The 27,023-nt window shown below is 32.0% G+C and overlaps 1 protein-coding gene across 1 annotated transcript; it reads left to right on the top strand.

Moving 5' to 3' along the window:
- Window positions 1-13,805: 13,805 nt before the first annotated feature.
- LOC101977180 (uncharacterized) lies at window positions 13,806-14,834 on the top strand. Its single transcript, XM_005324833.4, has one exon. The coding sequence runs from the start codon at window positions 13,973-13,975 to the stop codon at window positions 14,720-14,722; it is 750 nt and encodes a 249-aa protein (XP_005324890.1). The 5' UTR covers window positions 13,806-13,972; the 3' UTR covers window positions 14,723-14,834.
- The last annotated feature ends 12,189 nt before the right edge of the window (window positions 14,835-27,023 follow it).

Raw genomic sequence — 27,023 nt, 5'->3', positions numbered from 1 at the left:
GTGCAATTATTGTTTTCATACTATCCCATGGAAATCATACTAACAAGCAGCAAAATAACCTCAATTTCCAGATTCTCACTTTACTTAATCATAACTTCTTTTTTCATGAAACTCGTTTCTGTTTTTCTGTAATACCCAACTACCACCCACCAACTCTGTTGCCTTTCTGTTCAGTTCTTTTGGGGGGAATTGCCCTTTTTGTTCTTGTCCTTTATTTGTCTGTTTCACCAGGTTACTTTCCTGAACCTGGATCTATCCTTACACTGGTATATTCAGTTATGTCAATTCTTCCATACACTATTCTAAAATAATACATCTTTACCTCCCAAATCCCACATTTTCCTTCAGTGTTGGCCCCACAGAGCAAAATAAATGTGAAAACTCTTTTTACTGTGTGGAATGAGAGAAACAGAACTCAGTGTTATAACAGATTTGAAGGTCTTAATAGATGTGGGAATAATCCCTCCAATCAAAATTTATTTTAGTTGCTTGTTTAATATGTATCCTATCAATTGGGTGTTAAGTTCCATGGATGTAAAGATTTATTTGAATTTATTTTCCAATATATCTCTAAATACTGGAATATAGTAAACCCTCAAAAGCATTGGCTACTGGAATTAGCAAATAACTTCTTCCCAAATTAAAAAAATGGGGGAGGTTTTATCCTACTCCAGGTTAAAATATTTGATTTACCATTAAAAATAAACATGAACATTTTTCAGCATGGCAGAAATGTATCCTTTTTTTCTTTCTCTTCTTTATCTTTCCTTATTTTAAACCTGACCTTTATATACCCACTGTAACCTTGTTTAAATATATGAGTTTAGTCATGCTGACCTTTCACATGAATTCACTAATAATTTTTTTAAACTTCTAGGCATGTAGTTCCCATATTCTTTCTAGACTCCTTTAAAATACAACTTTTAAAATGTAGTTTAACTGATATGAACCCATGTAGAACTACTGGCTCCTGTCATTGTGATCCCAATGTACACTGAACGCACAGGACACACAGTGCTTACCCTTCTCTGTTACAGGACTGGAGCTCATGAATGTAGGGAATATGTCTCTTAGAGTTACAGTCCTTAGATAATAGACAGTAAATGATGGTTGAATGAATACCTTATAGTGAAGAATTTCCATTAAATGACTATTAATTGACATGCCCTGGGGAATGAGAATACGGATTAAAGGATTTTAACATAAAATGGATTTCCTTCTCTGTAGAACTCTGTTGTTGCTGTTGTTTTTGTGGTACTTGGAATTAAATCCAGGGCTTTGCATAGCAAAGGCAAGTGCCTTACCACTCAGCTACATTTGCAGCACTTTTTATTTTATTTTCAGACAGGATCTCTCTAAATTGTCCAGGCAGAGCTCTAACTTGAGATACTACTGCTTCAGTGTTATGAGTAGCTGAGATTACAGACCTGTGCCACTACACCTGGCTGTAGAAAAATTTGAATCACTCAAGTTACACAAAATTACCTTTGTGAGCAGTGAATTTATAGAAGTATGATAATTAAAATGTATTCCTCACATTCATATGTATCTATAATTATAGTACTGTATATCTGTATATAGTACTGTATATTGTATATCTAAAGGTACATCTAAGGATATTAATTTGTGTGTGTGAATGCATATATATGTAAAGAAATTTTTCTCAATATGTATAAAAACTTATCAATTGATATCAATGTTTACCTATATCTGCATGTAGGATTGTACAGATTGATAAGAGAAAGGCAGGTTTAAGCAGAGCCTATAAAATTTTTTCATGAAAAGAACACTTTAATATCAAATGACTCTCTTGAGTCTACTCAAGAAAACAATATAAGTACTACAAAATATTACAATCAATACAATTGAAGAATAAAAAATAAGTCTCTTTTTCACGAATTTTTTAATGACAAAATCACATTTAACTTTTGAATTCAAGATACTTCAATTCATATTAATGTGTTCGATCAGTTTCCAAGAACTAACATTGCACAGAGATTATCAATGTAAATTTTGTAAATAAAATTATATTCTGCTGATTCACTTACACAGTTTTGTGGAAATGGGACTTAGACACAGAGCAATATTTGGCAGAAAAAGCAACATCTGTTGTTAGATTGGGCCTTTTACTTTTTTCCTAATTTTTCATAACTGTTCTTCTTAAGGCAATCTGTCTTTTGGTAAAAAGGTGTTGATTTTCCTTGCTTATAATAAGCCTATAATCATGCACCAGGCTGTCATAAAGTGAACGTGAGAATTTAGTGTCATGATTAGTCTCTGAAGATATAAAGAATACAAATGTTGGTAATATACATATAATAAGAACAAAAAATATGAAGGAAGAAAGCAAGCAAAAACCATGTTAAGTATAAAAACTGTTACATTGTTAGGTATACATTATGAAAATAGCACAATTCTGCAAATAAAGCAAATTTACAGAAGGAATCAAAACTGACTAAAGAATTTGGGTCAACTTGTTTCTCACCTCAGGTAAGGGATGACACACCTACATGCTTTATGTGAATATTTATGATCACTGTGAAGGGACAGATCTCTTCAGAAATTCATTCATTGTGATTACTAAAATGCTTGCTACTTTTTCTACCTTTTATTTTCCTCCTTCTGCCTCCTTCATATACTCATCCTGTCAAGTCATATTACTTAAAGTGCTACCCATTTATTCAGGTCCTATCACAACTACCTGCTTCCATTTGTTAGCCTACAAGCGTTATTACAGAGTTTATTATCACATCTCAATTCCTTTCTGAAAATACCTGCTCAGCCCTAATTAAGTGTCCTGTACTAAGTACTTCCTTAAAAAGCTCTCACCATTCAGTTTTTTCCTGTTTGAAAATCTGATGCCCTCAATTAATTGTTACTAACTTAAAGGCAGGCATCACATCTGATTCCATTAAGAGTGGCTTTCAGGGGGCACTGGGGCAGGAATGATGGCGTGGTGCAACACTACACTACGTCATTTACAGTGCCAGAGAAATGAAAAGTTGTGCTGCAATTGCGTATAATGAATAAAAATGCATTCTGCTGTCATATATACCTAATTAAAATAAATTATTTAATTTTTAAAAAAGAATGGTTTTCAGACTACCTCCATTTTCCTTTCCTCTTCTGTAGCTGGAACTCTTATGATGTATGCTCAAAATTGCTACCTGTTTCTTCTCTGCTTCTCTCAGAGAAATTCAAGAATGTGCAAGTTATACTAAGGATTATAGAGGCATTCTTAGAAACACAAACAAGCATTTTGTGACTGTAGGGCCAATATACTACATACACAGAAGAAAGGACAAATAAGTTATCTGAGCAAATCAAATAAGGGTTTTCTTTTTCAGAATTTTGCAAAAATGGAAACCAGAAAAGGTCTCCTGAAATTACAAAATAGATCTTTTAGCAGAATTTTCACTATTTGAAAAGAAATACAAAGCAAAATAAAGTCCATGAGATATAGCAAAGATGATCAGATCTTTATATCAAAGACCCTGCATGTAGTAAGTTTCTCTTACTAACCAGTAAGATCTCTTAAGCAAGATGGTAGGCCTTTTTCTCCACATCAGAATCTCTACCTCAAGGACAGATATCGGATTCAGTTCTCTTTAAATTCCCCTCCAGCTATAGTTGATGGTATAAAAAGGCACTTATTATTACTGCAAGTTAAAAACTGTATCTTCTTCTTTAAAATTATACCTCCTAGCTGAGTATGGTGAAACACCCTTGAATTCCCAGCCACTCAGGGGGCTGGGGTAGGAGATCACAAGTAGAAGGCCTGCCCCAGCAACTTAGCAAGACCCTTAGCAACTTAGCCTGACCCTGTCTCAAAATAAAAAATAAAAAGGACTGGGAATGAAGCTCAGTGTTAAAGAACCCCTGGGTTCAATCTCTAGTACCAATAAATAAATAAACAAATAAATAAAATAAAATTATACTTTCATTTCAACCCTTACATCCATGATGTTTTTATAAATATGTTATACTCAGTTGCTCCTTTCTCTACCATATATGCTCTAGCATATCTAGATGATAGAAATTCATGAGTTTCATTGAGCATTTTATCTCTAGTGAATTTCACACTCACAGGGTATAGAAAGAAAACAGGAAAAGTGCACAACTTTCTCTGTTCTTTACTAAAACTGAATGGCTAAGAATAATTAGACATTTCCATAATTAATTTCCTTTATCATTTAAATTGCCTTAACCAATTGCTTTAGAATAAGAGTCCCTTTGTGCATCTCACTTCTAGTCTATAGCTTCATTGAAATGTAAATAGAAAAACTTGATTCTTTAAAGGCACAAGGCAGAACCAATTGGTGCAATTGCCTATTATTAAATATTAATGGGGACAAGGGACTTGGTGAAGATAACCTTTTGACTCTTTATCCTATGAATTTGTGGGATGAAAATGATTTAGAAAGAATTTAGAGAAATGTTTGTGATATTTTATCCCCCCAAAGAAAAAACTTTGTTTCTTCTTCTGACACTTAAAAAGAAACATATTCTATAGTCTAGTCTCAGAAATTCTGATTCTGTGAGCTACAGGATCTATGGTTTATGGTTAATAAAATAACAGGATATTAATAATTGTTTTAGTCAGTATTTACCCTGCTGTGACTTGAAGATCCAACCAGAATAATTATAGAGGAGGAAAAGTTTATTTAATGGTTCACAGTTTTAGAAGTCTAAATCTACAGTAGGCTCCATTCCTTGGGGCTCAAGGTGAGGCAGGACATCAGGGCAGAAGAGTGTAGCAGAGGGAACCAACTCACATGATGATCAGGAAGTAGAGAGCTTGAGATTCCACTTGCCAGATACAAATATATACCCCAAAGCCACATCCACAATCCCTACCTCCTCCAGCCACACTCTACAACTTCAGTTATCACTCAATTAATCCCTATTAGAGGATTAATTCACTTTTTGGATTCATACTCTCACAATTCAATCATGTTTTCTCTGAACCTTCTTGCATTGTCTCACAAGTGAGCTTTGGGAGACACCTCACATCCAACCTGTAACAATAATGATGATTTTACTTGCAAGCAATAGTTTTGGATCTCAATTACATATGTTTAGAGAAAACTGAATAAATGGTGACAGTTTTCTATAGTAATGACTCTCTTCCCTAATTTAGGAAATTTCATTAAAAAAATATGAAAATTAAGAATGAATATTGGACTTGTCAGAGTACAACATAAAGAAAAAGGAAAACACATAAACATTCACATATACTATAGACACATAGTTAAGGCCTAAGGGAAACACTGCATGAAAGTTAGCTAAGGCAGCTCCCTCACTGAGTTATAATATTAATTTATTTCATTCTTTTACAGATAAAATAAAGCCATTTATTTGCTTTTATGTAGTGATTAAGCCACTTGGATAATAGTACATCCAAGTTTTCTGATTTTATTCTCGCTTCAGCTCTATGTCAGTACTGTTTCTGGTATATTCTGTAAATACAGGTGTATACTGAAATATATAATATTAAAGTATTTTGGATTTATCATTTAATTCTATTTAATGATCAAGAATAAAAAAAAACTTACTCCATCAAGTAGTATTGTCTAAAAAATATCTCCTCAGAATTCTTAGGGCCTCTTATACACCTGATCTAGGAAACTCACAGCATAGAAAAGAGTCACAGTTTTACAGCCAAAATCCTGGGTTCTACCCTTTCTTCTTAGTGACCAAGTGATTCATGTAAGTTATAAGAATATTTTGTTCTTAAGTTTCACAGATAGACATATTTTAGATTTAAATTTATAATTTTTAACTTGTTCTTATCTTAATGAAATTGCCATAAGGTGCAGAAGAATTAATGAATATGGAAAAAATTTTCAAACTAAAAAACATTATAAACATTCAAAACACTAGTCCTGTTGTTAACACTACTTATTTCCCAGATGGGACTTAAAATATACATTAACATAATAATTATAATTATTTTCATTCATCTCCATTTTACATATTGATTTATTAAACCTCAAAGTAAACCTATGAGGTTACACCATTATCATTACCATTTACTTTGAGAAAAATAATATTGAAAATATTAATAAAATGTTTCATTCAATATGTGGTCCTTGAGATTTTTCATAATTTACATTCTCAAATTTTATCACAAATAAATCTAAAATCATTTAGTGGGAAGAAAATAGCCAAAGAGCTAACAAAGGGTTAGCTCTTGCTTCACAAGATAATGAATAATGGAAAATGTACACAGAACCACAACATCCCTTAAAAGGTACCATGTGAAGTTATTCACACACTACTCTCCATAATGTAGTGTGACAACTAAAGAAAAAGAGTAAAAAGAAAAAAATCACTAACAACAAAATCAGACAGCAAGAAGAGCACTTGAAAAGGTTAGGGCACCGTAAAATGTCCAAATCACATCATAACCTCATACTCTCACTTCTAAATTATCTTTTCTCAGCAGGGTGGAAATGGAGACTCAAACTGCATAACCTTTCATCTAACAACACCATTGCTATGCTACTGAGAAGGCTTAAGTAACTTAATTCTTCTCACAAATCCTAATGTTGATATTTGGCAGCTTCTAATCTGGCTGGGTGCCCTGACATGAATTGCAGATTCTTTGTGCTCCTTTTGAGAGGAGTTTGAGGAGGATGAAAGCAGATACAGACAAAGGCAGATGGAGCCCAGGAGCCAAATAGCATGAGGTTCCTCTCTACTAGAGTGGATTTGGCAGCCTCATACTGTTTTAAGGAAGAAAGGTAATTTTCTATAAAGTAATTAAGTAGTCAAAAAACAATCTCTGTGGTTGTATTTTGCTTTTATTAAATTTACAAAATCTCCTTTGAATATAAATTAAAATTAAGTGGTTGTATTGGGTCATTGTTGGTTTGAATTACCATTTTTAAAGACAATTATGGAATTTTAGGGTTGAAAGCAATATTCAAATTGAAACCATCCTGATAGATATCCACAGCCTCATTTAGTGTTGACTTTTTCAAACAGACCTAACAAAAGCTGCTTTTGCCTGGTCTAAAACTTTAAACTATATTTCCAAAAGACTTGATTTTCTGGCTATTTAAGTCTTTTAAGGCTGCCTTAGATATACTTAATCCCCGACTCTCACAGGACAAGAGGCTCTTGACCCTATTCCTGAATGTCATTGCATCAATAATTTTCCCCAAGAGAGGTCTCTAATATTTACTTTATCTTGGGGTAAAGGAGTCATTTTTTCCCATGTCCATTTGGAAGGTTATTAGGCTGCCTTCTAATCTCCACACCATTTTACTCATTCTGCCTTGGGAAGGTGGAGAGATTTATCTCAAAATTGTATGTCTAAGCCCCAAGGTTCTTATCACAGAGCCTAGCTACTATTATCTGATTTCCTGAATAATGCATGTTATGAAAAATCCTGTCCCTTTCTGGGACATCTGCAGTTTTAGGTAGTTAATTTCAGAGACGTTAGAATTTGGTCTACTGGTTAGATATTCTAAATCATAAAACTAAACAGCAAGTTAAGGATATTATTAAGACTACTCTTCTGCCCAGAATGCAAGGCATTGGGCTTTAGATGTTAGTTTGTGAAAAGGGTTTTAACTTTGGGAGAGGCTTCTGTTTATCTAGGTGAAATGTTTACATTTGAGCCTTTGGCTTTTTATTCCTGAGTTCCATGGAAGATATGTAAGTCTGTGGGGGCTGCAGAAACTTAAGCAAAGGCATCACCTTAAGGAAGGATGCTTATGCTGTCAGAAGTGCTGAGCACCAGCTTGGCAGTCACTTACCCTCAGAAAATGCTCACAAGGGGCCACTTGATGCACTGCAGTGTGAAGCAAGACAGACCTTGTAGAGCTTAACAACTAGCAGAATCCAACTGAGATCTTATAAGCAAAGGCTTACTGCTGGGGCCTTAGAAAGCAAAAGGCATGGAGACTTCCAGACTACTTTCTGCAAAGGCGAGGTGCTTGTGACAACTACAAGCTAACACCTGTACTGCTAGCTGGAACAGGTGGCTTTAGTATGCACATTTTCACTGCTTACTTCCCAAGCTCAGCATTTCCTAAGCAAGCATAGATGAAGTAATGATTCTGGTTTAAGCAAAACAGCACCTTACTCTTACACTTTAGGTGTTGTTTGACAAAAATATTGTGGCAGTTGAATTCTGTACTTCAGAGCACCAGGGACATTCTACCTTAAATTGTAAATACCAGCCCATTTGGATAAGTAAAGATAAATTAGCAGCTCCAAATCTTTTTTATGTCTTGTTAAAGAAGGAAAACACAAATAGGTATGCCTGAGTCTTCTAGCTAGTGCAAATATCCACATGCACTCAAGTTGGTTCTGAATTGCTGAACTTCATATCAGAAAGACACTTCTCAGGGAGGCAAATTTCTTCTGCTTACATAGTTTCACAAGAAGCAACAGAAGAAATGGCCACTGGGCTACAAGAGTAAAAACATACTCAGAAGGGAATGTGAATGTTGGGTTTCTAAATTGAGCCCAAAATGAGTATAGAATAAATTTTTAGTAACCTGGTACCTAAAGAAGAAATGTAAGTTAGGAAGTTGTGCACAACAGTAATGTAGGAGCACCAGCCAGCATTAACCTGTTAATAGGCTGTTTCTTCCCAAGTCTATTTTCACGGGTCATTTTTTTTTTTTTTTTTGAAAGTGAGCAAGAAAGCACGATGTTTGAGTAGGTTTGCTAGAGCTGTCTTGACCAAGAGCCACAAACTGGATGGTTCAAAAAGCCAATGTATATTTTCTCTAAGTTCCAAAAGCTTAGAAATCAGAGGTGAAATATTGACCAGCCTGACTTCTTTTGAGACATTTCTGGTTGGCTTGTGGATGGCTCTCTTCTCCCTGTTTCTTCATATGGTCTTCCCTGTAGTCTGATTATATCCAAATTTTTTCTTTGTAGAACAACATCAATGGTGGATTAGGATCTACCCACATGATAGCATAAATGAAGTAATGATTCTGCGTTAAGCAAAACAGCACCTCACGTTACCTTAATAGCATCTTTAAAAATCCTGTAACTAAATATGGTAACTTCTCAGTCACTGAGGATTATGAGTACAGCATATGAATTTTATGGGCACAATTTAGACTACAACAATGCTACCTGTGAATGTTTTTCCAAAATCCCAATTATACCATATTTTTCATGGTTGATCATGCTTGTCCTAAGGCTAGTTTACTGACATTAGAATCTGAAATTGCAAAGCACAATAATATTTAAGAATTAAAAGCAATCAAAGAGTTTTAAGATTTCACCCTCTTCCCCACAAGTCTGACTCTTAGACCTAACCTTCCAAAACTGTTCACCTTTCAAGACAAGAGTTCACTTTAGATACAAGTCCATTAGGCTGAATTTATAGTAGAGACAACTCATTCTCAGACAGAATATTAAAGCCATAGAAATGGGAAGTGTCAGAGTCAGGGTCAAACCAAACCAGTTTTAATGTTAAGATATTAATATTCTATAATGCTGTTTTGTAAATACCCCAATGTTTTTATTCACTCTGAAAATTTTTTTGGCAATCTTATGTGCTAAGCCTTCAGAAAGCACAGAAAATAAATCATGTTGATTTTAAAGTGAATCTGTATAATTTGTGACCAGTTATGGGACACTTTCTGAGGACATTATTTCAAATTTTTATTGTATTTTGTCCTACCCTATATTCTGCAATTATATAAACACTATCATGTGTGCATTGAAAATGACATGTGGCAACTTCTTGAAATACACTAAAATCCTAAAACAAGATAATTCATCTACAAACTAACAAAACTGTAATCAGAAATATCTATATAGTTGGAGAATTTGCTTTCTGAAGTGAAAGTATTACTAACATGGAATTGAATTATCTTTAACCTAGTCTGCATTTTCTAATACTCCTAAGTAATTAACAGCCAAAGAATCATTATCTTTGCCTACATTTCTCACATTTAATTTGTTTAAAAGATACCAAAGGCAAAGCCAACTTGAAATTTGTAATTTATCTAAATTATGAAATAATATATTTGCCAATAAAGAAAATAATTTGAGGGCTGGGGTTGTGGCTCAGAGGTAGAATGCTCGCCTACCATACGTGAAACACTGGGTTCGATCCTTAGCACCACATAAAAATAAAATAAAAATATTGTTAAAAAAAAAGAAAGAAAATAATTTGAACAGGAATTTTGGAAAATATGAAAACATAGTTTATTTCATGAGGCAAGGTACTACAATAACAATGCCAGTGACATTTAATACAAATGTAAAGATGTTCTAGAAAATTATTTTCATTATAAGCAGTGAAATAATGATCTGATAAAAAATAATCTAAAAAATTCTGATACTGTGTTGTTTATGCTGACTGGAAAACTTCTAAGTTCTTTGCATCTTAATTTATTAATTGTTATAAAAAAGTGATCAATATAATAGAGTTGATAAAACTGAGAAAGGAAAAGTTCATAAATTATCTAAGATAACCCTACTACCAAGTAGCAGACTTCTAGCTTAAAAATCATATAAAAAGAGACATTAATATGCAGATTAACACATAATCTTTTTTAGATTAATATTTTTGATTGAATGAATAATATATAAAGTAAAAAATCATCTGTGTTGCTCTAGTTGATACCAAAAGTAAATAAATTCATGGAATCCCCACATAGATGTAAAAATTAAACAAAGCATCTCACCATTAGTTGATTACCACCTCCTAGAAGAAATCTCTACTTTGATATGAATGACAGGTGTTGTATGATTTTGGAATTTGTTTAAATAAATTCATATTCAGTGTATTACCTGTTTCACTTGGCTTTGTTTTGGGTGAAAATGATTATAGTTTTTTATGTAGCTTATAAATGGGATCATGTAAGTCTGTTTTATGTTCTAATGAAAGTGTCTGCCCTTGAATTAACACTACAAAATGTGTTTTATTGTAGTTTTTTTAAGTTGATCTTTTTGCTATTATCATGGCTTTTTCCAGACCTTTGCATTTCAATAGAAATATTAGAATCCAATTATATATATATACATATATATGTGTATACACACACACACACACACACACACACACACACAACAAAAACTCCTGTTTTTGTTTTTGTTTTGTTTTTTGGAAACCCATTGAAAATACAAAATAATTTGAAAAGACTTAATATCATATCAGTATTGAATCTTCTGATAATAAATATAGTCTATTATTATTTATAGCTTTGCAATTGATTAAATTATATTTTTTTCTATATGGAGGTCCTACATAGATCTATTTCTGGGTAATTGTTTTTACTATAAATTTTAATTACATAATTATAAAATTTATTTTCAAATTGTTTATTGGACATATGTAAATGAAGCTAATTTTCAGATAATCTGACATCCAAAATGTCTAGTAGATAATATTCAATTTTAATAGTTTAAATGTAAAATATCTTCAATTATATGCACTTTTAATATGATTTATTAATAGTGAGACCCTTATTTTTTCCCCAAATCCTGTTTATACATTCCTGATGTATAAGTGATTCATCATTTGATATATTTCTACACGTTTTTTAAAAATTGTTGGTTTGTTTATTGCTATTTGCAAGTGATCCATTCCATTCTACTCCTAGTAGACTAAAAAGAATTTGGTGATATTGGTGATTTAATGGTTTTGGGTTTTTAATTATGAATGTGTGTTGATTGTTGTTTTAATCGAATATTTTATCTGTAGCTAGCTACTAAAGTGACTTTTCTTATCTTGAGATAAAAGTTTCCTCTTTTGTTCCATTAATATGCTGAATTCAATTACTTTATTTTCCATTGTTAATTCAATCTTGCATTCATAAATTGAACCCATTTTGGTACTGATATTTATTTTACTTGTCGCTAACTTGGCATGTCAATTTTTTGTAATGATTTTTGCATCTGTGGTTCATAATATATTTTATACTACAGTTTTTCTTTCTTGATAGGTTTTATATCAGACTAATGCACTTTCAAAAGAATAAGTTACCCATTTAACTTTTTTATCACCTGTAAGAATTCATGGATATATTAGTATTATTTCTGTCTTAAATATTTGGATATGTTAATTAGCTAGATTAATTATTTCACTTTGGACATAAATAGCAAAATATCAAGTACCTCATAAGTGTATACAGTTAGGATTTGTCAATTAAATGCTATTAATAAAAACAAATGAGAAACGTAGCAATGAAAATAAAATATTTGTAGGAATTCAGTGATAAAGTCATCTAGGCATGTGGATTATTTGTGAAAACCTTTTAAATAATGGATTCAATTTATTCAATAGATCAATGACAAAAGATATTTTCTTCTTGCTTCTCAGTTTGTCTTTTTGTTCAGGAATCATAACATTCCAATGCAGAATGCCCTGAGTTTTGTGGTTTTTAGAACTATTTTGGAATCTTTAGCTACCATGGTAGCAGGAGCACAATAAAGAAGCTGCCACGGATCCAGCTAATACACTTTCTTAACTATCTTACTGGTGAAAGTTATCAGGTGGGTATTTCACTCTCAATTTGAAAACAAAAAAGTTTCACATAGATCCTTTTCATTTAATATCTCTTATCCTTTCATAACACTATGAATTTCATACTATTTTTATTTAGTATGAATATATAGAAATTACTTTTTAACTTTATTAAAAAGAAATAAATAAATGGCTGCTAATAAATGTAGTAAGATAATTGACAGATCTTTACTCAGATTTGAGTATTTGGGATTATTCATGCTATTTTATGTTAAATTTTCAAATTTATGCCTTAAACCAATAATATGCTCATAATAACAGGTAAAACATTGTGGTATCCATGCAACATCCAAATAGTTAAATATTGTCATAACTTATCAGAAATATCATTTTTGAAAAAAACTATAAAAGTCTGTACTCTTGTTATTGTTCTGTCAGTGAATAAAAGTTGAATATTAAATGCATCTAGAAAGAAATCACTGTAACTAAAAATTTACCAGTTTAAGTTTCTTAATATAACAAAAAATTTACCTTATGTTGATTATTCAGGAGTGGTCTTAAAATTTTTAAATATTTTCACCTTTGATTATACAGTGTTTATTAGTAATTTTAAATTAACATATTTTCAATATAAGCTATTTTGTTAATAACAAAAATCAATGTTTTAAGTCAATGTTAATAATTCATATGGAAGAAAGGATCAAATACATACTAGTTTAACAAAAAACATCAAATATAAACTTTATCTTCAAAATCAGTTTTTTTCTTAAAACACATACTAACAAAAGAGCCAAATGCTACATATTTGACTCATTGTGTCATTAATTCTGACCCTAAATGACATCACTATAGTTGATATAAGATGTTGCTTATTTGTTTTCTGTTATTAGCAGAGATCAGATGTTCAGGGAATTCAGAGATCACAGAATTGTAAGTGAGACTCTAGTTAAATATTTAACTATTTAACAGTTCAAATAATCTTAAACGTTTAAATAGTATGATACAGAACTTCTTTTAAAAATTTTTTTTTAGTTCTTACTGGAATTATTTTTATATAACTAGAAACATTTTTAAAATACATAATGTATTTCCATACTAATAACAAGTGATATATTTATTGAAAATGAAGTGATTGGTGGAAGATTATATTTAGCAGAAATAATTTAACTGAGACATGCAGATAATAATTCCATGCATTATTCTTGATCGACTCAATATGTACTTCAGGATAAAGTTATTAATATATAATTTATGAGTTGTGACTTAGACCCAATTTGAGTGATATCAACCTTATAATTAGTTTACTGACTTTAAATCATATATTCACTGCTTTCTCCTCCAGTGAGCCGGACTGAGCCTGGTTTAGACCCGGCCACATTTCTCCTAATACAAGTCAACACCACAACCAGAACTGTATGAAGGAATTCTCAGCACATATAGGGCTTTTTCTGTTGCAAGCATCACTAGTTCACCTGTAGTGGAAGCCAAATAGATATATTGAGCTCAGCACACTAAGGAACAATGGAGAGCTCTGAATCAAAACGGATCAGTAAAAAGAAGATACTGCAGTTGCTTTCCCCTTTCTGCTCTTGTGCCCGAGAACAAAGTCAAGTCAAACAGGAATCTCCTGAAGTGGGAAGGAACCTCTGGAAAGCTAACCGCGCGTCCCGAGAGGAGAACGACATCTTCAGGGAGGACAACAAGTCCCTGTGGAGAGAGAACAAAGCTCTCAGGGGGGAGAGCGAAGCCTTCCGCAGGGACAACAAGTTGATCCGGGAAAGGAACCAGCTCCTGCAGGAGGAAAACCAGGTCCTCTGGGAGCTGAAAAAGACCACTCTGGAGAAACAGAAGTTATCTAGAGAGAATGTCAAGGCCTTGAACACGCAGAGAAAATCCAGTCGGCAACAGAAACGAGCCCGCGAGGCCCAGCTCAAGGCCCTCAAGCAGCAGCAGATCGCCTTCCAGAACGAGGCCAAGGCTCTGGACGAGGAAATGAGGTCTCTGAACCAGGAGATCAGGGCCCTGCACCACCAGAAGAGAGCCATCAACATGGAGGAAGAGGCCCTGGTGAAGGAGGGCATGGCGCTGGGGAAGGAGGAAGAGGCCCTGTGGAAGGAGGAGCGGGCCCTGCGGAAGGAGAACAAGGCTCTGAGAGAGGAGCACAGTGCTCTTCAGGAGGAGGAGAGAGCCCTGCAGGAGGAGGCCCTGCTCCTCCAGTCCTGGTACAGCTTTCTTCAGAAAAGGGAGCTCAAGAGCACAACAATGAAATAGAGCAGAAGGGTGACTTAACGATGTGTCCTGAGAACCTTGAAGATCATTGACCTTCCAGGGGGAAAAAAGGGAATTTGAAGTTAAAATACTGTTGTTGGGATTGGAGAGCAAAGCCCCCAAATTCATAGGGCTCCGTATTTGGTCCTGGAAACAAAATAAAGTCCTTTAAAGAAAAAAAAAAATGAAAATTGTTTTTGTTGACTTAAATTTTAGAATTGTAACGGTGATATAATGCCAAAAATACTCAAAATATGACATCAAATGTAAAAGCTGGGTTTACACTTTATTTTCAGAGACATTGGATGATAACAGGTATCTCTTAAGAGCAAATGTTTGTCTTAAAACATGTTAGAATTATGAATAATCTAGTGAAATTTGCAATTTCTCATGTTTGGTCCACAAGTGCTTTATTGAGAAGTATCTTTTCTGGCTCTTCTTTATATTTATTCTAATAATCTAGTTCAGGAGGCCATAAAACTGGTAAGGATTTAAAATATAGTATAATAGAAAAATGAGTATTTGTAAGTTTATTTTTCCTCTTGTTTATTAGGTTCCTTGTGTTTATTGAGGGGTACAACTCCACTGACTAGATGTATTAATGAGAAAGAAGGAAGTGAGAGAACAAAGTTCTCCAAACTAGAATAAAATTTTAGTTTGAAATGTGAATTCTGTGGAGTATTTTATGTTCAAAGGAAATTGAACAAATTTTGATTCTTAAAAGTATTAATGTTGATAATTCATCGAATCAAGAGCTCATTTAAAAAATACTTTTGCAAAAAGTGAGTCATACAGATTTATTAGAAATACAAATATAGTTTCAGAACATTCGATTAAAACTGTGGAGGATTATTACCATGTTTTTAATCAGTTTAAATTTTGAGCAGAAAGTAAACATTTATGGGGTTTTATTGAATATCCCTGAAACATCTCATTCTGATCCTTGTCTTGTGTTGGGGAATAGAATAGAAGAAAAGTATAGGAAGAGAACCCGTTTGCTTCTATCAGTGCTAGTACCTCTACAATATGTCAAATTAAGTGTATTGATTATCTCTTGTTAGCACTCTATTAATATGGATAACTTTAAGAGTTCCATAGCCTGCAAAGGAAGATTAATAAATACACATTTTACTTCATTTTTTAAAGGGAAATAATCTACTTCATAGTTTACTGACCACTGTTCCACCATATCTGGCGCCAATTAAAATGATTTCGCCTTGGAAAGATTTAAAGTATGGTTTACAACCAACTGTTTGACAAACTTGGAGTCCTAATAGGACAGAGAAATATTTAAAACCTTTTTATCATTGATCATTCCTCAAATGATATTAGCAAAAGACTGCAGGCCAACTTCAGAAATCTAGAAATTTGTGAATATCCTGATCTGTATCCTGAAAATTCATTTTGGTGTGTTACTGTTCACAGAAAAGACCCATTACTCTTGAAATTCCCTACTTTAGGTAGAATTTTTTTTTGGTGGTGAGGTCAGATGCCTTTGAAGTGGGAGGGGTTATGAAGGGCTCCTATCTGTAGGAAAATGGTCATTATTGCATCACAATATAAGCAGCAGTAATTCAGGTTCAAGTGACAGCATAGGACATACTGATCAGAATTTCCGTCTCTCCTCTTTGAACTCAAATGTTAAGTTGGATCAACACTACAAAGAAATTTGGGTTTTTATAAATATTTCAAAGTGAGAAATTAGATAATTAAGAAATGGGTTTAAATGACTTTTGTAAACATAATTCCTTTTTATTCCTATGTTATTTTTCTAATACACATTAATCAAAATCATACTAAAATTTATGTTTATGAAATATCATGTAAAAATATATTTACATGCCACACAATAAGTTGTATACATTTAAATGTATAGTAAAAAGTTTTGTGTATATTGCTAAATAGATATCAATTTTTGAATGAAAAATGGGGACATCTTGTTGCTCACAGTGAAAGAAATTTGTGGTGCATTTACTCTTTTATTATCTATTTCTAAAACTTTATTAAGTGACATTATCAACATTTTGGTTAGGTTTACAGATAGATAAAATCCTTATATAAGTGGTTGTCCATGGAAGCTGTCTATACCCACAAAACAATCAATCCTATTGTTTTATCTTATTTCACTTATAATACTAGCAATCAAGAATGTATGGAAAAAGCAAGACTGTTTCTCTAGAAGAGCTTCTATCATAGGGAAATTACAGTAACATAAAATAGGGAGACACGAGGCACACTATAAAAATGGAAAAACATGCATAATGGAGATTATCAATATTTTTGTGTACAATTGAAAAGAAAAGGCTTCTTTGTGGTATAGGCCTTAGTAAATGAAGGAAGAAGAAGAAAAATAAGACCAGGTAAAGTAGGAGAAGATGTATTTAGGACTGATTAACTTTAGGATAAAAATTATAAGCCTCAATGCTGGGTACATACTTGGGGTACTTGGGAGGTCATTCATAACAGGCAAAGGGATTCATACTGTTTTTTTCTTAGATTAAGTAAACACAAATTAAAATTTGGTTAAAAAAGAGATAACCTTATGTAAGTGAAGCAATATTGCTAAAGAGAAATATATTCCTGAGCCTCTCACTTTTATTATTTCTTTGAATTTCTTATCAATTCATTGATTCAAATATTACTCATTGATGACCTTCCATCTAAATAGCCATGTTAGATGCAGGCTATTTCCAGATACTCAGTGGGAACCAAAGGAGAAAAGTCCCCTTCACTCATAATTTCCTGAAAGAGAGACCATCTGAAGGTCATTTATATCCAAGGGTCCTCACTGACATTGCATTTCCTCAAGGTCAGCAAGTGATCCTTAACTTCAGAAGAATTATATGGGTACTACAAATATCCTCTCAGAAATGATAAACTATTCATCTTCCTTTACAAAACCATGTAAGTTTAAATTTAATTACTAAGCTCCTTTTATTTAAGGCTCCCAGATCTGTACTTCACTTTTATTTGTATTCTACTATGCTCTAAGTATTCTCTAATTTGCCCCAATTCCACATCATTTTCCACCATCTTAGAAAAGTTTTATCAAAACTTCTGCCCTTCAATCTCTTTTCTGAAAGTTCTGTTGGCTGTTTTTCCTGGAGAGGTCTCCGTGGAATCGCCCCATTACTTTACCTTTCTGGTCAGGCTTGTAGAACCCAGGAAAGATGGAGCTATGGTAGATTTCTTCCTTCCTCACAGCATTTCCAAAAACAACTTCCAGCTTCTTCCAACAAAAGTATCAATCTAAAAGGAGCACATGGTATCTGACAGCACTTTTATCCTGTTACTTTCTGCTCAGATTTCTGTTCACTCTGACAATAGCTCCTTCATAATCTGGATCATAGTATACTACTCTACCCCAACACCTTTCATAAGTCTTTGACCTCAAACTGAAAATGGATTATTAGTTCAGAAATGGAACATTTACCTTCTTTGATTTTCTTATTAAAAAAAATAAAATTTCCTCCAGTCACCTCAGCCATTAAACCCAGAGAAAATCATGGTAAGTGAAATAAGCCAGGCCCCCAAAGCCAAAGACTGAATGTTCTTTCTGATATGTGGATGCTAACCCATATTTCTATACTTCCCCTTCTTACATAACAAGGGAAGGTAAGAAGGGGAAGTACAGAAATTCATTGGATTAGACAGGTGAAATGAAGAGAAGGGATGGTGGATGGGAATAGGAAAGACAGTAGAATGAATCTGAGATAATTTTCCTATGTATGAACAGTTTAACTTCACATCATATAAAACCAAGAATAGGATCCAAATTGAAATGGGTTACACTCCATGTATGTATAATGTGTTGAAGCACACCCTACTGTTATGTTTATCTAAAAACAACAAAAATAAATATATATAAAACAGAAACTTTTATGATTGGTAAACATATTGGCTACAAATCCAAACTGTCCCTCTTTTGGAACATTTACTCTATGCTTCTAACATAATTCCCTACTTATCCAATTAATATTCAGCTTAGATTCTGGTTCATTATAATATACTTAAAAATGTTCTTTACCTCTTGATAAACTCTTCATTGCACTAACAACAACAAAAAAATATCTAACCTTGATTCCCTGTAACAACATACCTTGCCTTTCCTGCACCAGAGTAACTGACAGAGTATCTTTGCTATAGCCAACCTCTTAATTTTAGTCATTCTAATAGGTGTGAAGTGGTATCTCATTGTTTTAATTTGTATTCCCCAGATGATTAGTGGTGTTGAACATATTTTGTAAGTATATTATTCATTAGCATACATTTCCTTATGAAGTATCTTTCAGTTATTTTGTTCATTATTTGATATCTTGTTTCTTAACAAGACATTTTAAAAGTTCTTTATGAATTTTTGCCAGTTATATCGTTTGCAGATGTCTCCAATTGGTGTCCTTTCTTTACATTTTCCAACTGTCAGATGTAAAGGGCAGAAGGTTTTGTATGTAATGTCCCATATATTCATTTATAATTTAATGACATCTGATATTAATGTTTACTATATTATTAAAAAATATTCTTTCATTTTGTACCATATACTTTTGTTTTAAAAGTATGTGTTTAAGCAATAGCATTCAACCAGAATCTAAAAACAAATTTTGCTTGTATGTGTATAAATAATGTAACCAAAATCAAGCAATTTATCTTCATTGAACTTCAGTTTGACCAATAATAAGTTAGGGATATAAATTAGCAACATTTTAGTTAAACTTATAAGAGTTTTATAGATATTTTATTTAATCCATTAAATTATATTCTGTAATTAAATACATTTACCATTTACATTTTTTTCAGTAAGTTAAATTGATGCTTTAGAATGGATAAATATTTTGCTCAAATAAAGGGAAGTAAAAGGGGAAATTTTGAGATTTAAATTCAGAGAATAAAAACAAATTCTGATTATTTTTCAAAGATTTCTTGAAATTATTATTTATGATAAAGTGTGAAAACATTTTGTGCTTTGTAAGTTTCATGTTTTACCCAATTGTTTGTAACTATGCATTAGAGTTCATTATATTTCTATACTATTTTAATTATACTTTGTTTTCAAGGTAATTGCAGCACTTCATTTTTCTTTTCATTTGACATAACTTCTTGATGCTTGCAACTGTGTCCTTCACACAATATATAACAAAATTATGCTAAATTATTTTGAAACTTTAAACCAAGAATATTGACCCTTTTATTTGAAAAATAATCAGCAATTCATTAATACTTTAATGTTACTTTTTAAGTATTAAATTATAAAGTCACTGTTCATTACAAACTAGGAACTAAGTCCTCACCTATTTTGTTACTGACTAGTAACCATAATTTTCTGACTAGTGTGTCATGTGACTCTAGGAAATGCTAAACCCCATGCACATATTATCTCATATGGGAACTATTAAGGGAAACATGTATATTTTTTAAAGAAATGATCAGTAACTATAATTTTTATAGAAAATTAGTCTTAGATATATTCAGACACAGTATGCTAGTACTAAGTAAATATTTTTTCATAGGATGATAAGTTATCTAGTTCACTGTAGGCCCATGCCATATAAACAATCTTTTTCTTATGATTTCTGTAGTTACTTGCATTGCCAGTGCATAAACTAGACCTATAACTTTATTATTTGGAGAGAGTGAGACAACATAGTGAAGGACTTCAAGGACATGAATGAACATATCCCTTCCCAACTCTGTTCATGAAATTGTGTTGGCAGCTTGAACTTTACTCACTGCAAATTACACCTTTATATTTTTTAGGGCTTTATATTTTCTAATTAAACTTTAATAATCTACCACATATCAAAGTCCATTAAAAAAAATAAAATCTCAATTTTTTTTCCTGTTTTTTTTCAGTCCTTAAATATTGACCAATTTCAGATATTCATACAATCAATAAGTATCTTTCAAAGAAATATCACATTGTTGAACTACGATTTGTTGGCCATGATTTATATTGCAAAGAGAAAAAAGAAATGAATAATTGCAACAATAGAGCAAGTAATTTTGCTCTTAATATTTTACTTTTATTCATATTTATTTTAATGTACCTACACTTCTAATTTGAAATCACATGCTCATATTCACTTTACTTATTTTAAAAATAGAATTAATATATAGGGAATGAAAATAACTGGAAAAAATATTAAGAAATTAAGAATAGCTTACTAGTTATTTTATTTTCAGAATTGTGTACCTTATGTCTTGGAACTACAATTGAAGGAGTTCAACTGTAATGAAAATGGCTCATTGGGTTGCCCAAAGGGAATTCCCTGTATGGTAACGGAAGTCAAGAAAATATTAGAGCTTTCTGAAATTATAGATTTTGTTTTTCTTTTCTTTTTAATTTTTAAAAATTTGTTCTTTTAGATATATATGACAGTAGGATGTATTTTGACACATTACACATACTTCAGTATAACTTATTATAATTAGGGTTGCATTCTTGTGACTGTACATGGTGTAGAGTTTCACGGGTAGCATATCATTCATACATGAACATAGGAATGTTATATCTGATTCATTCTACTATCTTTCCTATTCCTATCCTCTCTCCCTTCCTTTCATTACTCCTTGTCTAGTCTTCTAAACTTCTATTCTCCAAATTTCCTCCATACCCCCTTTGTGTGTTAGCATCCACATATCAGAGAGAACATTCAACTTTTAGTAATTTTGAGACTGGCTCATTTCACTTAGCATGATAGTTTCCAGATCCACTCATTTACCAGCAAAAGTCATAAAGACATTATTTTTCTTGGTTAAGTAATCAATATTCCACATTTTCTTTACCCATTCATCAGTTGAGGGGCACCTACATTGCTCTTATTGTTGGTTCTATAGATTAGCTATTGTGAATTGACCTGTTATAAACATTGATGTGGCTTCGTCACTGTAGTATGCTGATTTTAAGTCCTTTGGATATATGCCAAGAGTGGGATAACTGGATCAAATGGTGGTTCCATTCCAAATTTTCTGAGGAATCTCCATTCTGCTTTCCAGAGTGGTTGCATCAATTTGCTATCCCACCAGAAATGTATGAATCTACCTTTATGAATAACTGCCATTCTGACTACTGTGAGATGGACTCTCAGTATAGTTTTAATTTGTATTTGTCTAATTGTTAGATATGTTGAAATTATAGATTTTATACTGAAGGAATTTGTGATGAACTAAATTAAATTTTTAGTGAAAAACCAGAAGTGTACTTAATGAATGAATAAAGAAAAAAGCTTGTAGTTTTTGTTTTAAATAAAATAATAATTATATCCACAATTCACATAATTTTATATTCAAATTACTTCTGAAAATATCACTAAAGAGATGAGTTTCAACTGAAGAGGAATATAAGACATTACTATAATTTCAGTTAAAGAGTGAAGTGTTTTTCTATTTTTATCATTTGTAGCATTAATAAAATACATGTACTTATAAACATAAATTACTCACTTCTATAAGTACATTTTATTAAATGATTAGCAAAATGATTGACTAAAAACTTCAGTGATAATAGTTTTAAAATGTTATTAATAAGCTGTTAATTTTACATGAACAGAATCATGTAAACACAATCATTCCATTACTAAATGATGGTATCTCAGAACAGTATTAATTACTTCAGACTAAAGATAAGATGACATGTATTGCTAATTGCTTGCATATGACAAGAAGCACAAAGACTTTAAACTATATCAAGGTGAAAAATACATTAAATCATATTTCTCATTTTCTCAATTAAGGAAAAATTCTCATAAATATAAACTGAAAGATGATCTTCAAGCTCATTTGATAGAAATAAGACAAAAGAAGTAATCACAATTTTAGGAAATTGAGTTATTTTAGAATAGCTTTATTTCTTTTTCTAGTAGAGGCAGTCAATCGTTGTAGTCCAGTGACACCATATCCTTCTTTGAGTAGCTTCCTATCCTGCCACTTTATTATACAATAGCACCCAGTCAGGGGGTCCATGGTTTCTTAGTCAGTCTGACCAATATAGGCATTATACTATTGGGTATACATTGAAATTAATGAAATCCTACAGATTTCGGATAGTAACACAACCACTATTTCTCTGCCTACAACTCCACTGATAACATTCCAAAAATTTGATTTTCCAGGGATATTACCATATAATCTCCTATACCAAACAAAATAAAGTTCACAATTAGATACAGATACAAGTGGGAATGTGTAAGTACACATGTGTTATTCAATACATTGAACAAAGGATAAATTAGTTTCCTAATGGTACAAAAGGCTACTATATGAAACAAAATGAAATTAGAGACATTCTCTACCTCTTACTAATACTACTGCCAAAACAATACATTTTGAAAAGGTATGTTTAATATCTATATACGCATATCTATACCCAAATATTTTAATTTTCAGGTTGGGTGGTGGCTCAGTGGCAGAGCACTTGACTTGACTTGCATATGTGAGACACACAGTTCAATCCTCAGCACCACATAAAAATAAACAAAATAAAGATATTAAAAATATATAAAGATTATATATGTATGTATACATTCATATGTGTGTATACACACACACAGATATTAGTTTTCTAGGGTGGTCACAACAAAATATCACAGACTAGGTGGCATAAAGAACAGACATTTGTTTCCTCATAGATCTGGAGGTAGAAATCCAACATCAAGATGTCAGCAGGAGTACTTTCTCCTGAGGCGGCCCTGCCTGGCTTCTAGATGGCCATATTCTGTGTGTTCATATAGTCTTCCTTTATGGGATGTATTAACATCCAACTAAAAGGACAGACTGGATCGGTTCCCACAGGAATGACTTCATTTTACTTTTGTTACCTCTTTAAACGTTCTTTCTCCTAGTAATATTTTGAAGTACTGGTAGTCAGGACTTCAGCATATGCTATTTTAATAGATACAATTTGACCCATAATGCTATAATGAGAGATGGATATCTTATTTTGACATGTATTATAAAATCATAATATAACAAATAAAATGTATGTCATTGTAAATGATAAAGGAAACCTTTATACAGAAAAAAATCACATATTTTTCACTTAAAATAAAAAACAGAAGGAGGAAATACTGTCAATAACAAAATTTGCCATTAGTAAATTGAACCAATGCATGAAGATATGTAATTTACTTAACAAATAATGAATTAACATTTATTCCCCCAAGAGCCTCCTAATGATAATATGAAGAAAACAAAGATCATTATAGAAAGAATATGATGGACATGAACTACAAAAGGGAAATAAACAGATTTCCGTTCCTGATTGGCCATGAGTGCCTGAGCTTGGTGTACCTGGGACACTGTATGTACTACTAAGAGTCTCTAAGCCCAACTTAGCTCCTCCAGTCAACACTTCTTTCTGTAGAGAGAAGAGGTACTGACTTTTCTGACTTGTCCTAAGAGTTGAAACTTGTGGAGCTTCTGCCTTGGCATTATCAAAATGGTTGACGGTATTATCATAGGAGGAGATCCTCAGTTGGCAGGAGGTTTTTCTACCTCACTTCTGGGAAATGAGAATGTGCTACTTGTTCCTGCTATTCCTGCCTTGTCAGATCTGTAATGGTAGTATCAGCAGTCTGTGTGAATATATCAAGGAGAAGGCAAAGGGAATGTTCAAGCTTCATGCCTGCTCCTGGATAGGGAATAGGATCTCTTATAGGTAGTCCTGTGAGGAGTCTTTATTAAAGGAGAACTTTATTATTGTTAGTAAATGTCAGTCAGTCTTTTTAATTCTCTCAAAACCCTTTGTGCTTAGAAGATCATTATATTCCAGTTTTGGTATATGAAAAATCTCATATCCTGCCAATTAACTTTAATAAGAATTGGTTTGCTATTATTCTGCAACATGGAATAATGCCCCGTGATGATGTTTTCCAAATTGCTTCATGCCCTACTTGTATTCATAGGTCATGTTCATTTAAAGACTGTCAATAAGCTCTTTAGGACCTGATTGTAGAGAACATTTTATCCTATCCTATCAGGTTGTAAAATTCTCATACTAACATCTAACACCATATCTAAAGTTTTAGGGTTTTTCTTTTCAAATTTCATATTTTTTGCAGGTTATCTTGAATTATAGATTATTTTATTTATGAACATTGTATTACTTTCTTCATATTTAAGTCTTTGTCACAATATTAAATATTTAATATCATTGTTCCCTGCACAATAAAAGTAACACAACATTAACAATTTTATGAAGAAATCAGACATATTGTTCTAATTTGTTTTATAAATAATATATTTCTTAATTTTCAAGAAAAACAGAATCAAATATAAAGGAGTTAAGTAAATTTTGTTTAAAAAGTATTTATTATTAAATAAATAGATGTGTTAGAAGATGTGTTTTTTCCTGGCTTACAACAGAAATAGTGAAAGTATAAGGCTATTGACAGAATACCAATACGGATGGTTTAATTTCAAATCAGTCACAGTTCTGATTCAGGCAAAAAATATTTTTTTCTTCCAATTCATTTTCTGAAAGTTGTTAGTGAACGTATTAGTTAATGACCTGAAGGCAAATGCTTAACAATGTGATTTTGTGCTAATTGTGTGGAAAAATATTTCCATCTTTTAAAAATGTGAGCGTCTGGGTTGCTATAGGGAATTCATCTTCCCTGTTTGGGCTGTGCTGTTCACCCTTCCTCAAGGGCACTAAATCATACTGAAGGAGTCATCCTGCATTTATATCATATCAGAAATCAAAGAAAACTCTCAAGAGGCAATGTTGGGGACTAAACATTGTCATTCTGTTTACATTCAGTTGACATTAAAATGAAAAATAAGTTATAAAATTGTTTGGATTAAGAATATTGATATTTCAACATATCATTTTCATAATGTTCTATTTCAAGATATCAATGTTTTAGAAATGACATATTGTTCTATTTTACTTAAAATCTTATTTTAACTTTTATCTTCTTTAAGATATCTTTCTTGACTATTAATTGAATAAAAAATACTAGACATATGAAAATAAATGAATGCTTCATTAAGTATGCTTATTAAAGGAAAACCAGAGCTTTAAGAGCCTGAGGCTGAAAAACAGTAAGTTGAGGCATGTTAAAGAATGAAGCTGAAAAATATACATATAAGAGGTTTTGGCAAGGATGTATTCTATTGACTTTAATATGATTATAAAAGCTTATTTTAAAATGCCAAAACTTTCAATTCATAGTAGAAAATGGACTTAAGGAAAATTTATATATTAAGTATACACATGATTTTATATTTAGTTAACTAAATATAAATAAAATATCCCTAAGAAAACCAAAAAATATATGTTTTTAAGTTACAATTTCTTGCCTTTTCAACTTCTTTGATTTTTATTTCATTTTTGTCATATGAGACTAAGCCATCTACTATTCTTTCACTCTCTCATAAAATACATGGTTCCTTATCTAGTCAACCTAATATGTGACTTTTCACTGCATCTAAAATATACTGATTTATATATTAATAGTCCTTTTAAAATTATATTAATTAGCTCAGTTGGTAGATGCACAAAACCCTGGGTTTAATCCCCAGCACCAAAAAAAAATTATATTAATTTAGTATGTTTTTATTTTCAAAAGCAGTGTTTCTTATAAATCCCATTGTTCATGCTTTTCCACTTAACATTAGATTTTTAAAGATATATCCATTTTCCTATGATAAATACAACATATTAGGTGCATGTCATTTGTTATATGTTTCCATGTATATGAAATATACAAAATCACAACAGATCCATCCACTCCAAGATATTACTATAAAAATACCTAACACACACACACACACACACACACACACACACACACACACACACATACACACACACAATGATAGCATTTTAAAAACTGTTAGAGAAAAATGACTAGTCACTTTTAGAAGTAAACCAATCAAGATCTCAAGTGATTTCTGAACTCAGACTCTAAAGTGAGAAGGGCTTGTAATAATATAAACTAAGCTATGAAAGAAAATGGATGCCAACCAAGAATACTATACCTAGCAAAATCAAGCTTCAGAAATGAAGATAAAGTAAACTTTCCACAATGAGCAAAAGCTTAAAGAATTCACAACTAAAAAGCCTACACTACAAAACATACTCAATAATACATTACATAAAGAAGAAATGAAAAATAAAAATGAAAACCAGCATAGGGAATAACTACACTAGAATAATCAACCAAAGTTAAAAAAAATTCAAGTTGAACACTAGAAATAAATCAAACATTATAAATAAGATAACTAAATATTTCTAGTTATTGAACACAAGAAATAAACCAAAATTACAGGAAATAAAAATCACCTAAAAAATAACATTGAATGT

Source organism: Ictidomys tridecemlineatus, chromosome 6 (assembly GCF_052094955.1).
Source record: "Ictidomys tridecemlineatus isolate mIctTri1 chromosome 6, mIctTri1.hap1, whole genome shotgun sequence".
Classification (NCBI taxonomy): domain Eukaryota; kingdom Metazoa; phylum Chordata; class Mammalia; order Rodentia; family Sciuridae; genus Ictidomys; species Ictidomys tridecemlineatus.
The sequence above is the reverse complement of the archived record's forward strand: the minus strand, read 5'-3'. Positions and strand labels throughout refer to the sequence as shown.

What these genes read in the sequence shown, in the direction of transcription:
- LOC101977180 (XM_005324833.4), top strand. Translation starts at nt 13,973, where the DNA reads ATGGAGAGCTCTGAATCAAAACGGATCAGTAAAAAGAAGATACTGCAG.